We start from the raw sequence: 14,058 nt of genomic DNA, 5'->3' as shown, positions 1-14,058 counted from the left end.
CACTGTCACAGCCTCTCTTGTCGCGGAGCACAGGCTCCAGACATGCAGGCTCAGTAGTTGTGGCTCACGGGCCCAGTCGCTCCGCGGCATGTGGGATCTTCCCAGAACAGGGCTCGAACCCGTGTCCCCTGCATTAAGCAGGCAGATTCTCAACCACTGTGCCACCAGGGAAGCCCGACAAGCTGTATTTTTAAATGCTTATTACCTTCAATGTATTTCTGTGGAATAAAAACCAGCTGACCACAACCCACAACTAATTTCACACTGTTCAAGAGAATTTTTTTTTTTTTTTTGGCCGCACCTTGCAGCATGTGGGACCTTAGTTCTCAGAACAGGGATCGAACCCATGCCCTCTGCCCTGGAAGTGTGGCGTCTTAACCACTGGACTACCAGTGAAGTCCCCAAGAGAATATTCAAGTAAAACAACAAAAAAATTGGAACTGGCAACTAGTTATAACTAGGTCACATTCATGCTCAAATTGCTTTATTAAAAAATGTGTTTCCAGTGATGACTATTCAAAACATTTTTTAAAAAATCATTCCCCTTTTCCCTATCTGCCCTACCGTCAACATTGTGTGAAGATTCTGAGTTCTCAAAATGCTCTACACAGAATAAATATACTTGAAAACTCCCCTGATATTCATATCCCTATATTTAGAAACCTAGCCCAAAAGATGTTAATAACCTAGAAACAAATAATTTAAATATGTAATCAACTTATTACTGCAATTGCTTATATATACATTTCTTTAAGAAACCAGGCCTAAACTTAAGAATATTATTTTTAAATTTCATTTCATAAGGTAAGTCTCTTTTGCTTTAAAACAGTGGGCCTCAACCTCATAAAGATTAACTCTTAACTAGCCCCCTAAGAAATAATCTGCCTAATTACTATAGAGGCTAATTGTAAAATAATTAAAGGAAATCAGATTATGTCCCCTCAAAATATGCCTCTGACATAAAAATTTTGATCTGAAGGCAATTAATAAGCAGTAAACACAAGAGTAGCTCTCTCTGTCTTCCCTCCTTTTCCTTCAAAAGGCAGGATATTCCCATTACTGGAGACAGACTGTCATTAGCCCAAAGACACCAGCAGAGCAATCAGCAAACAAACTTTACTACATTAGTTTCTTCCCATATATTTACCTTCGCACTCTGTCACCCTTGGAAGCCTAGAACTGCTTTCCTTTGTCCTGTCACTTCTCCACAAAATTATTACTCTTTGTTGAAGATGTTATATAAACTAGAATTCTAAGCTACTGCTTTGAGTTACTCTCTGTTGAGTTTTCTCCTGTGTGATGTATGCTGCACATGTTAATCAACTCGGTTTTTTTTCACTTGTTAATGTCTTTTTGTTAAAGAATTCCAGCTGAAAACCTAAGATGGGTACGGGTAAAATTTTGCCTCCCCTACATAACTGCTATTACAATTTTCAGAGCTGCTACATAAGTTTTACTTAGCCCTCATAATAATTATTTTAACCCACTGTCAAGATGGTGGAGCTAAGGCTCAGAGATGAAATAATTTTTCTAGGAGCTGACAGTCATTATGGTTATTAAGTGGCAAAGCCAATATATGAAACTACACTTTGGCCATCACACTGCATTTCACTCTGAAGAGCTATGCAAATACAAAATTTTATCATCATCACCTAAGAGAGATTTGCTGTTATACCATCTAACCCAAACAATTCTTCAGTATCATCTTCCATTAAGCTATCCCACTTTCCAGGTCACAACACTCATTCTTGAAATATAACAAGTCCTTCTCAATTCTAGGCCTTTGAACCTGCGGCTCTCTCCAGCTAGAATCATCACCAGCACCCCTAACCGGCTTCTCCATCTGGCAATAATGTCAGACTCGTTCCTCAGAGTCCACTCAGCCCACCCTCCCATCCTCCCATGGCCCTTTGTATGTGCCCTTTCTGTAATTTTAAAGTATATTTTAAATTATTTGACGCATGCTAGTAAAAATAGGTAACCATATAAAATGATGGGACAGTTATTCTAACTATTCTCCCTTTGATTTTAAATGTGCCAATACAGGAAAGTATAAAGAAAATTAAAATCACCTTTAATAACCCAAAGATCACCATCATTTCTAATTTTTACAAGGAATTTCTTCCCAATCTTTTCTTTGTGTTAATTTACTTTAAAAAAGTAAACAAGGATCTAGAATCACAATTAATTTAATGGCTGTAACACACTGAATTCTCCCATGTCACAAAATATTCTTTGAAAACAATTTGAATGGACGCATTGCCATTCTTACAAATGTTCTATTTATATTTTAATCACTAGTTTTTTATATTGCTGGATACTTCTTGTTTCCTTTCTTATGCTTTCTAACATCATTTGTCCATTTCAGTGTTCTCAGCCTAAGGGTAGCTCTAGGTTCTCCCCTAAGGGGGCATTTGTGAATGCGAGGGACCATTTTTGGTTGGCAATGACTGGAGAGGATATGTTACTACCATTTTATTTAATGTTTGGGAACCAAGATACTAAATGTCCTGCAATATACAGGCCTGCCTCCAAATGCCAACAGCTGGCTTACTCAGAATCACCTGTTTAGGAAAGCAGCACTGGGCTGCTCTCCATGCAGAGGAGGCCACAGACAGGACCCACACACACACAGGCAGGAGACCCAGTGAGATGAAAGAGCCAAATGGCCTGAACAGAGACTGTGGTAATAGACAAGTAAAGCATCCTGGGTTCTTCTGGAATGTGAATTGGGGAATATGGAGAGGTTTGACCAATGATTAGAAGAGATAAAAATGAAGCCAGATGAGGACTTCTGATATGAAAATGAAAAGCTCTGCTGACCCACTCTCCAGTGAAACTGGTTAAAAGTATTTAAAAACAACTATTCAAAACCCCTGGAAATGGTCCTAAAGACAAAAAGAGAATAAAGAAACATCTACCCAAGAAGATCTACAAAAATTTGGTAAGAGAAGCAGAAGTATCTGGTATCTGAACCAAGACCATTCCTCACTTTCAACTTCACAGCTCAGTCAGAAAGGCTCTACTCCAGGCTGTTACAGCCAAAAACAAAGGGTACTCTTTCCCTCTAGCTTCCAGGGGCAGGGTGTCTTCCCAGGAAGAGCCCGATATCAGCATTTCTCATTCTGCCTCCAGCTACCTGCTGCTGAAGGTAAGTTCCAGGCAAATGTAGTTGCAAGTGGGGGCTCCCATCTTCTGCCCAGCACTCAATCACAGTAAGAAGGCTCTGCTTTGGGTACAGCACACTGACAATACTGGGGCCCTGATCACCCTTGCCCCAATTTGTGTGACAGTGGTTCCATGCCAAGAGAGGCAAGCCAGGAGCACCTCAGGCGGCTATCAAATCCCCACTGCACACTGAGAGCTCGGCTTCTAGAACTGGGATGTCACTCAGAAAGAAAACTGCCGTCACCCTCTCCCCACCCCCTACCACAAACTCCAGAGCCCCGGCTCAGAGATTTTGCTTGGGGAAAAAGCAGGCAGTAAAGTAGATAGCTTCTAATTTTCCCCCAAAGAAACCAACTCCATTTGTAACCAAGCTTGGGGACGTTCAGGCTAAGGCACTTTCACTAACACTGGAAACTGGTGGAAGGCACTTAGAAGGAGATTCAAAATACAGAATAAACTGTAGGCCAGCTAGTTTGCAGGAGATAACCAGGTAATAATACAGCTGGGAGGAGCCATCCTGAGGTCAAAACAAAGCAAACACAGACCTCAGAAATTATTCCTTCAAAGGAGCCAGAATTTGATTAGACTAACTTGTTGAGCAATTTATGCCACAGGGCATGGCTGGAAATAACAGAGCCATCAGTGGAGTTTTTTTTTTGGTTTTTTTTTTTTGCAGTACGTGGGCCTCTCACTATTGTGGCCTCTCCCATTGCGGAGCACAGGCTCCAGGCGCGCAGGCTCAGTGGCCATGGCTCACAGGCCTAGCCGCTCCGCGGCATGTGGGATCTTCCCGGACCGGGGCACGAACCCGTGTCCCCTGCATCGGCAGGCGGACTCCCAACCACTGCGCCACCAGGGAAGCCCCATCAGTGGAGTTTTAACAGCTGATTGTGGTCAGAGAAAGAGCAAAAAAGAGCCCTACTAATACCACTGTCATCCCAGGTGACTGTGAGCATGTCCCAAACTGCACATCTCTGAGGATGCAACACCAGAGACTTAAAACTGTGGGTATTCACTAAATGATTTAGTATTCACTAAAATCATCCAGCTAGTCACTAAACAATTACTCTAAAATGTCCAGTTTCCAACAATAAATTAAAAGGCATGCAAAGAAACTGGAAAGTATGACCCATAACCAGGAAAAAAGCAGGCAATAGAAACTGCCTGTGTGAGCAACCAGATATCAGATTTATCAGGAAAAGACTTCAAAGTGGCCATTTGTAAACATGTTAAAAAAAATAAAGGCATGATGACAATATCATATCAAATAGAGAATATATATAGAAATAGAAATTTGACTAATCACCTATAAGAGTAACCCAGTAAGATTAACAGCTGACTCCTCAATGGAAAAAATGGAGGCAGAAAGCAGTGGGATAACATATTCTAAGTGTTCAAATAAAAACTATCAACTAAGAATCCTATAACCAACAAAGCTATCTTTCAAAAATAATTAACAAAAAAGAAATGAAAACTTTTCTAGATAACCAAGAAAAGGAAAGAATTTGTCAAGCAGACCCACCATACAAGAACTGCTAAAGGAAGTTCTTCAGGCTGAAAGCAAGTGACCTCAGTGAATCCACATGAAAAAACAATAAGCACCAGTAAAGGTAACTGTGTAATTATGAAAGACAGTATAAATGCATATTCTTTCCTTTCTTAATTTAACTGATTTATATAACAGTTGCATAAAGTAATATGTATATACTGTACTGCTGGACCTGTAATACCTAAGACCAATGACAGTAGAAAGAAGGTGGGTGGGAACAAACCTGTATTACACTAAGGAAATAACTTCTATAACAATGCATTGTTGGATTTTAGCATTAATAAATATAATATGTATAACAATAATATTATAAAAAGAGAAAAAGAATAGAGCCACATAGTACTAACCTTACTATATACCATTGGAATTAAGCTACTATAAATCTGAAGCTGATTCTGATTAATATATGTGGTAAACCCGAGAGCTACCACTAAAAAAAAAAAACCTCAAAACCATAGTAAAAATATTATTAAAGAAATTAAAATTGCACAGGGTATTAAAAATATAACTACAATAATTTGTTAACGAGTACACTAGAGAAAAAGACAAAGTGTGACATCAAAAACATAAAATGTGGGGGAGAGCAAAAATGTGTAACTTTAGCATGTACTTGAAGTTATCAGCTTAAAATAGACTGGTATAAGATATTTTACATAAGCCTCATGGTAACCCACAAAGCAAAAAGGTATACTAGATATACAAAAAAAAATTTTTTAAGTAATCTAAGCATACCGCTCACAGAAAATCATCAAACCACAAAGGAAGAGAGCGGGGAGAAGGAAAAAAGGAATGACAAAACAGAAAACAAAGAACAAAATGGCAATAATAAGACCCTACCTATCAATATTTACTTTAAATGTAAATGGACTCAATTCTTCAACCAAAAGATAGAGTGGTTAAATGGATGGGAAAAACAAAAACAAAAACTGAACTATATGCTGTCTACAAGAGACTCACTTCAGCTTTTAGGACACACGCAGACTGAAAAAAAAAGGATGGAAAAAGATATTCCATGCAAATGGAAACCAAATGAAAGCAGGGGTAGCTATATTTATAATCAGAGAAAATAGACTTTTAGCCAAAAACTATAATAAGATACAAAGAAAGTCATTATATTGTATAATGATAATAGAGTTAATCCAACAAGAGGATTTACCATTTGTAAATATTTATGCACCCAACATCAGAGCACCTAAATATTAACAGACCTAAAGGAAGAAATAAACTAGCAACACAATAACAGTAGGGAACTTCAGTGCCTCACTTTCAACAATGGATAGATCATCCAGACAGAAAATCAATAAGGAAATATTGGGCTTAAACCACACGTTAGGCCAAATGGACTGAACAGACATTTACAGAACGTTCCATCCAACAGGAGCAGAGTACACATTCTTCTCGAGTGCACACGAACAATCTCGCGTACAGATCATACGTCAGGCCACAAAGTAAGTCCTAATAAATTTAAGAAGATTGAAGTCATACCAAACTTCTTTTCCGACCACAATGGTATGAAAGTAGAAATGAGTATGAGAAGTACGAGAAGAAAATTTCACAAACATGTGGAGATCAAACATCATGTTGCTAAACAACCAATGAGTCAAAGAAGAATTCAAAACATATCTTGAGACAAATGAAAATGGAAATATTGATATAACATACCAAAATTTATGGAATACAGCAAAGCAGTTCTAGGACGGAAGCTTACAGCAATAAATGCCTACATAAAAAAAAAAAAATCTCTCAAATATCAACTTTACACCCCAAGGAACTAGAAAAAAGAAACTAAGCCCAAAATTATTAAAAGGAAAAAAAAATAACAAAAATCAGAGCAGAAATAAATGAAATAGAGACTAAAAAGACAATAGAAATGTCAATAAAATTAAGACCTGTTTTTTTACAAAAGATAAACAAATAGACAAACCTTTAGCTAGACTTACCAAGGAAAAAAAGAGGACGGAAAGAAAACTATAAAGGAAAGAGGAGACATTACAATTGATACCACACAAACACAGAGAATAATAAAAACTAAGAACTGTATGCTGAGAAATTGGACAATCTGTAAGAAATGGATAAGTTCCTAGAAACATACAAGCTACTAAGATTGAATCATGAAGAAACAGAAAATCTAAATAGACTGATTACTGTGAAGAGATGGAATCAGTAATCAAAAACCATCCAACATAGAAAAGTTCAGGACCAGATGGCTTTACTGGTGAATTCCACCAAACATTTAAAGAAGAATTAATACCAGTCCTTCTCAAAGAGTGCCAAAAAATTGAAGAGGAGGGAGCACTTCCAAACTCATTTTATGAAGCCAGCATTACCCTGATACCAAAATCAGACATGGACACAAGAAAGGAAAATTACAGGCCAATATCCTTGATGAACATAGATGCAAAAATCCTCTACAAATTATTAACAAACCAAATTCAGCAATACATTAAAAGAATCATACACCATGGTCAAATGGGATTTATTCCAGGGATGCAAGGATGGTTCAACATCCACAAATCAACCAATGTGATATACCATATTAACAAAATGAAAGCTAAAAATCACATGATCATCTCAACAGATGCAAAAAAAAAAAGTAATTCAACGTTGATTCATGACAAAAACTCTTAACAAACTGGGTAAAGAGAGAATGTATCTCAACATAATAAAGGCCATATGACAAGCCCACAGCCAACATCACACTCAATGGTGCAAAGGTGTAAGCTTTTCCTCTAAGATCAGGAACAAGACAAGAATGCCCACTCTCACCACTTTTATACAACACAGTATTGGAAGGCTTAGCAATTAGGCAAGAAAAAGAAAAGGCATCCAAATCAGAAAGGAAGATGTAACATGGTCTTTATTTGCAGATGACATAATATATAGAGAAAACCCTAAAGACTCCACCAGAAAACTGATAGAACTAATCAATGAATTCAGTAAAATTGTAGGATACAAATCAATTTACAAAAATCTGTTGCACTTCTTTACACTAACAATGAACTATAAAAAGAAATTAAGAAAACAATCCCATCTATAATTGCCTCAAAAAGAGTAAAAGAATCTAGGAATAAATTTAACAAGGAGAGTACACTGAAAACTGTAAGACACTGATAAAAAAAAATTGAAGACACAAATAAAAAGAAAGCTATTATGTGCTTATGGATTAGAAAAATTGGTATTGTTAAAATGACCATACTACCCAAAGCAATCTACAGATTTAATGCAATCCATTTCAAAATTATGACATTTTTCAAAAAACTAGAAAAAATAATCCTAAAATCTCTATCCAACCACAGAAGATACTGAATAGCCAAAACAATCTTGAGAAAGAACAAATCCAGAGGCATTATATGCCCAGATCTCAAACTATATTACGAAGCTACAGTAGTCAAAACAGAGTTAACACTGGCATAGAAAACAGACACATAGATCGACCGAACAGAATAGAGAGCCCAGAAACAAACCCATGCATATATGGCCAAATGATCTACAACAAAGGAGCCAAGAATATACAATGAGAAAGAATAGTCTCTTCAATAAATGGTGTTGGGAAAAGTGGACAGCTACATGAAAAAGAATCAAACTGGATTACTTTCACACCATATACAATAGTATACTCAAAATGGGTTAAAAACTTAAATGTAAGACCTAAAACCATAAAACTCCTAGAAGAAAACATATGCAGTGCACTCTCTGACACTGGTCTTAGCAATGTTTTTTGGATATGTCTCCTCAGGAAAGGGAAACAAAAGCTAAAGTAAACAAAGGAACTATATCAAACTAAAAGTTTGCATAGCAAAGGAAACTATCAACAAAACAAAAAGGCCGCCTACTTAATAGAATAAAATATTTGCAAAAAATATATCTGATAAGGGGTTAATATCCAAAATACACAAAGAATTCATACAACTCAACATTAAAAAAACAAATAACCCAATAACAAAATGGGCAGAGGATCTGAATAGACATTTGGCCAAAGAAGTCATACAGACAGCCAACAGACACATGAAAAGATCAATCATCATCACGGAAATGCACATCAAAGCTACAATATTACCTCACACCAGCTCTTATGGCGCAGTGGTTGAGAGTCCTCCTGCCGATGCAGGGGACACGGGTTCGTGCCCCGGTCTGGGAAGATCCCACATGCCGTGGAGCGGCTGGGCCCGTGAGCCACGGCCGCTGAGCCTGCGCATCCAGAGCCTGTGCTCCGCAATGGGAGAGGCCACAACAGTGAGAGGCCCACGTACCGCAAAGAAAAAAAAAAAAGACAAGAAATAACAAGTGTTGGGGAGGATGGGGAGGAAAGGAAACACTTGTGCACTGTTGGTGGAAATGTAAACTGATGCAGCAAATGTGAAAAACAGTAGCAGCAACTTAAATGCCCATCAATTGAAAAAGGGATAAACAAAATATGGTATATCCAAAGAATGGAATATTACTGATCACAAAAAGGAATGAAGTACTGATACATGCTACAACTTGGATAAACATTGAAAGCATTAAGTGAAAGAAGCCAGTCACAAAAGACCACATGTTATTAATTCCATTCATATGAAATGTCCAGAACAAGGAGGGGTTGGGGGGTGGGGGTGATAAGGAGGTAACAGCTAAAGGGTTTCTTTTCAATGTGATGAAAATATTCTAAAATTGACTATGGTGATGGCGGTACTACTGTGAATACACTAAAGACCACTGAAATGTATACTTTAAAATGGGTGAATTGTATGGTATGTAAATTTATCTCAATAAAGATATTTGAAAAAAAAAGTGATATTTTTAAAGGTCAAATTTCACACAAAAATCCATGATGAAAAAAATATCAAAATTTAAATACTAGCATACATACGACTAAGTTTTCCTTTTGCTTCAGGCTCCAATATGGACCGGTAAAGCACTGTTACTGATCCTGACTTTAAGATTTTGATTTTTTTTCATCATATTTTTTGCATTGTTTTAAAATATTATCTTGATCTTTTTTAAGTTTCCTTAGAGATCTAAAGAAACACATGCAGAATGAGTATTATAGATAAAATGAATTACAAAACAAACCAAAAAAACAAACCACAACTTAGCCTGAACTCCAAAATGCAAACGGGAAAAACATTATTTGGAAAAATCACGTTGTGAGTACCATCTTGCAGCAGGCAAAACAATGCCCCCACAAAAGATGTCCACATCCTAATCCCCAGAACATGTAGATATGCAAAAGGGATGTGCAGATGTAATTAAGGATAGGAAGATTACCCTGGATTATCTGAGTAGGCCCAGTATAATTACAAAGGGTCCTTATGGGAGGGAGGCAGAAGGGTCAGAGTAAGAGACAGACATGTGAGAACACAAGCAAAGGTCTGAGAGATTTAAAGATGCTACAGTTCTAGCTTTGAAGATGGAGGAAGAAGCCATATGCCAAGGCCTGTACAGCTAGAGAAGGCAAGGGAGCAGATTCTCCCTTAGAGAAGGAACACAACCCTGGTGCCACCTTGATTTTAACCCAGTGAGACCCACTTTGGACTTCTGACGTCCAGAATTGTAAGAAACAAATCTCTGTTTTTTTAAGCCACTAAATTTATATCAGGTTGCGATGGCAGCAACAGGAAACTAATACACATCTTTTAAGCTTGGGGGCTATAACCTGCACTGCTCCATTTAATATAACTGTACTCTTTCAAGGGTACAATTGGCACTCAAACTACTAGAAGTTTAGCAAATTAGGATAACCCTCCTGGAGGGGAAAATCTACGAAAAGCACAAAAATATGTTCATGGCAGACTTCATTTCTAACAGCTAAACAGTCTAAATGTTAATAATCAGGAAACTGTTGAATAATAGCCCATCCATATTATGCAACCATTAAAAATTACACTTAGTGGGAATCTTTAACGACATGGGGAAATACTTAAGTATAATGTTAAGTGAAGAGATAAAAATGTTATATTGATACGTAACATATATAGTAAAAACACAAGTAACTTAAAATGTATACATACGTTCTATATAAGGAGAACAAAAATGCAGGAGAAATAATGTAAAAAAGTTAATAGTCATTTCTGTGACAGGAGTACGCTGACTTCAATTTTCTTCTTTAAACTTTTATATGATTTCCAAATTTTCAACATGCACATTTATTTATTTAGAATCCATCTCATTAAAAAAGTAGTTGAAAAAAAGAAAGTCAACACTACATTTATACATTTATAACTGAAGCATGAAGCCATCAGTCAATCTCCTGATGCTGTTTTCCAAAATGGAAAGTTAAGATATTATACACTAAATAAACTGTAACAATGTTTATGTTATCAAATAATTTCTACCTATCAATTACATTTTAATTAGAATTTAGTCTAAATGCTTAAGAGTGTACCAAAAACTGAATGACGTCAAAATAACTAAAAGATAAGCCTTCCTCCCACTTCTGATCTCACCTGCCCCCTATTTATTCTAGCCACAACGGCTACCACCTTAGATCTTTGTTAGGAATGTTCATCCCCTACATAGACACGTGCTATTCCTTCACCTCCTTCCACATCTTGATTCAAACGTCACTTCCTCAGTAAGGCCTACGTGTACCTCCCTATTTAACACTAAAGCCTGCCCTCCACCTTGGCACCCTTCACTCTGTTCAAACTTTCTTCTTTCTCCACAGCATTTATCACCTCCGAACAAACGACAATTTTTAAAAAGAAGTGTGGAGGGCTTCCCTGGTGGCGCAGTGATTAAGAATCTGCCTGCCAATACAGACAGGGGACACGGATTTGGCCCCGGTCCGGGAAGATCCCACATGTTGCAGAGCAACTAAGCCCATGCGCCACAGCTACTGAGCCTGCGCTCTAGAGCCCACAAGCCACAACTACTGAGCCCGCGTGCCACAACTACTGAAGGCTGCACGCCTAGAGCCCGTCCTCCGCAACAAAAGAAGCCACCACAATGAGAAGCCCGCTCACCACAACAAAGAGTAGCCCCCGTTCGCTGCAACTAGAGAAAGCCCGTGTGCGGCAACGAAGACCCAATGCAGCCAAAAATAAAAAAATTTTTTTAAAAAAAGTGTATATTGTTTAATGTCCTTCTCCCCCTGCTGGAAAATAAATCCAAGGAGAGGATTTTCGTGGCAGTGGAACCTCATTTAGTCACTCAAAAGAGCCTGACACATAGCAGGTGCTCAAAAAATATTTGTTGGATATATGAATATACTAGTGATATGTCAAAGGACAGATTCAATAATACAATCTCTAACAACTGCATCTACTACTTAAAATTGGACAATTTTCAGTGCATGTGTAGTCAAGCAAAATATATGGTATATTGGCCATCTTTATCATTCCTACGTTTCAGTTTGTGTTTACCAAAAACTTACACCTGAATTATTGGAAAAAGTCCCAATTTTATTTTGTTAACATTGTGCAGTACAGACTGTATAACCAGGGAAGCAAATTAAAATCATATAAATTTAATAGGTGATAACCACCATAACTTTCTATTTCAATTGATGTTTCTTCAGATTGCAAATCCACACTGCCCCACTAAGACATCATTCTGGGAATGGGGAAGCCTAGTCAAATATCAAAAGCCTGGCCTATTTTCTGAATCAATAAGCACAGTTGAAACTGCCTGATATCCAAAATGGGACTCAATCAATACTTATTTCCCTGTGATTTCATAAGTAACCAGACTATCCCTATTTATTTACTTTTAAAGCAGTTATCTATCATTTTTGAAGGGTTTGCAGCCTAGACCCTAAGACAGGGTCTCTACAACTCCTAAATAAAACAGGTCTCATAGAATACGCAAGGGAAAAGCCTCCCCAAAGATGTTGTTTAGCCAATACCTCTGAATGACGTTCTACACTTCCAGTGTCTGATCCAGAGTGCTGCTCATTTACATCATCCTCAACGTCTGACCCTGAATCCCGTTCATCCTGTACTGGGGTAGCGCCACCATCATCTGCTTAAAAATAAAACAAAAACCCACTTAAGGTGTAAGATGGACGACATCTACAACCGAAATGAACACAATGAATCAAGAAAAATGTAAGAGCAAGAACAAGTGTAAGAGCACTGATGAACATAACTAATGATGCTAATTTGGGAATAAGACAACAGTACAATACTTACATAAATACCAATAATCGTAACTTGTATTGTTGACACGTGGCAGCGAGAATATATCATTAAAGGAATATGAAGCTTAACAAATATCACTAAGGACCAAGTCAACAAACTAAAGTGTGCACTTTATTTCAACTTTATGTTAAAATAACTGAGTCTATTTTCTCCATAAGCACTTACTTACCACCTTCTGATGTACTACACGACTTTCCAAGTTAGTTTGGTTTAATGCGCTTCTCTCCTCGCTTGAATGAAAGTGCCAAAAGAACAGGGATTTTTGGTTCACTGCTGAATCCCTGGAGCCCAGAACACTGTCTGGTACAGTATTTGTTTATGAATGAAGAACACAAGGAACTCCAGTCCAGAAATAGTGTAAACTCCTTAAAGTAAAGCATATACTACTATACTATTATAAAACGAATTGTTACCTACCTTTAACCAATACTTTAAAAATACAAAGTAAAATTGTACTGAGAGGAATTTAGAGTTGTTGGAGAATATGGGAAGCCTTGGTTAGGAGTTTACTAAAAATAAATAAATTTTTAAAAATGAAGCACTCAACTATAGGAAAATCAAAAAATGTGTAAGAATGAAACCAGTATCATACTAATGAGCTTCTCTACTTAGCTAAGGAGTAAATAATATATATATTTAATATTTAATATTCGTATCATATAGTCATAATAAAAAATTCTGAAGTGTAATGAAAACGTATGCTTCAATGGTTAGAATATGGGGGAAAGAGGGCACAGAGAGGCTAAGACCCTGTCCTAGCATAACAGGAAATCGTTACACAATGCCTAAAAATGATGCAACGAGATAGCATAAGTTAGGAATACAGGGATGAACGTCAAAAAATGGCTAAAAAAATGAAAAGTCAGGAAATTGCTAACTTTTCATGTCTTTCAGCCCGTTATATACACATATTACATACGATTACTTATTTAAAAGTAATTTTAAAACACAAATGAACTGACAACTATTTTTGAAAACATCAGGAAACCGTTTAAAGCAAAACAGCAGTATGTGTTTGGAAACGTGTTTGCAGTCACTACTATTCGCCGTCACGTAATAAGGAATCGAAGTGAACTCAAAACACAACGGAGTAATTAACGCTTAGAAAATTATTTAAGCTCTTTTGATAGAGAATACTCAATGGAACCAGGACACAACAGGAAAGCAAAAGTAACGTTTTTATTCCCCACGAGGTTCTGCCTTATTCATCTTTGGATCTCA

At 37.2% G+C, this 14,058-nt stretch overlaps 1 protein-coding gene across 5 annotated transcripts in view; it reads right to left on the bottom strand.

Moving 5' to 3' along the window:
* Positions 1-14,058, bottom strand: part of IWS1 (interacts with SUPT6H, CTD assembly factor 1) — a 47,946-nt gene that overhangs the window by 32,781 nt on the left and 1,107 nt on the right. For 4 of the 5 annotated variants that reach the window (XR_003002274.1, XR_003002273.1, XR_003002275.1 and 1 more), the window contains exon 2: positions 12,543-12,661. Coding sequence is in view for 2 of the 5 variants with exons in the window: in XM_024738016.1 (XP_024593784.1) it covers positions 12,543-12,661 (119 nt within the window). In the remaining 3 variants the exon portion in view is untranslated. The remainder of the gene's footprint in view (positions 1-12,542; positions 12,662-14,058) is intronic. The other variant, XM_024738017.1, reaches the window with a different exon arrangement.

The sequence above is a fragment of the Neophocaena asiaeorientalis genome, unplaced genomic scaffold (assembly GCF_003031525.2).
Source record: "Neophocaena asiaeorientalis asiaeorientalis breed wild unplaced genomic scaffold, Neophocaena_asiaeorientalis_V1.1 scaffold98, whole genome shotgun sequence".
Taxonomy (NCBI): domain Eukaryota; kingdom Metazoa; phylum Chordata; class Mammalia; order Artiodactyla; family Phocoenidae; genus Neophocaena; species Neophocaena asiaeorientalis.
The sequence above is the reverse complement of the archived record's forward strand: the minus strand, read 5'-3'. Positions and strand labels throughout refer to the sequence as shown.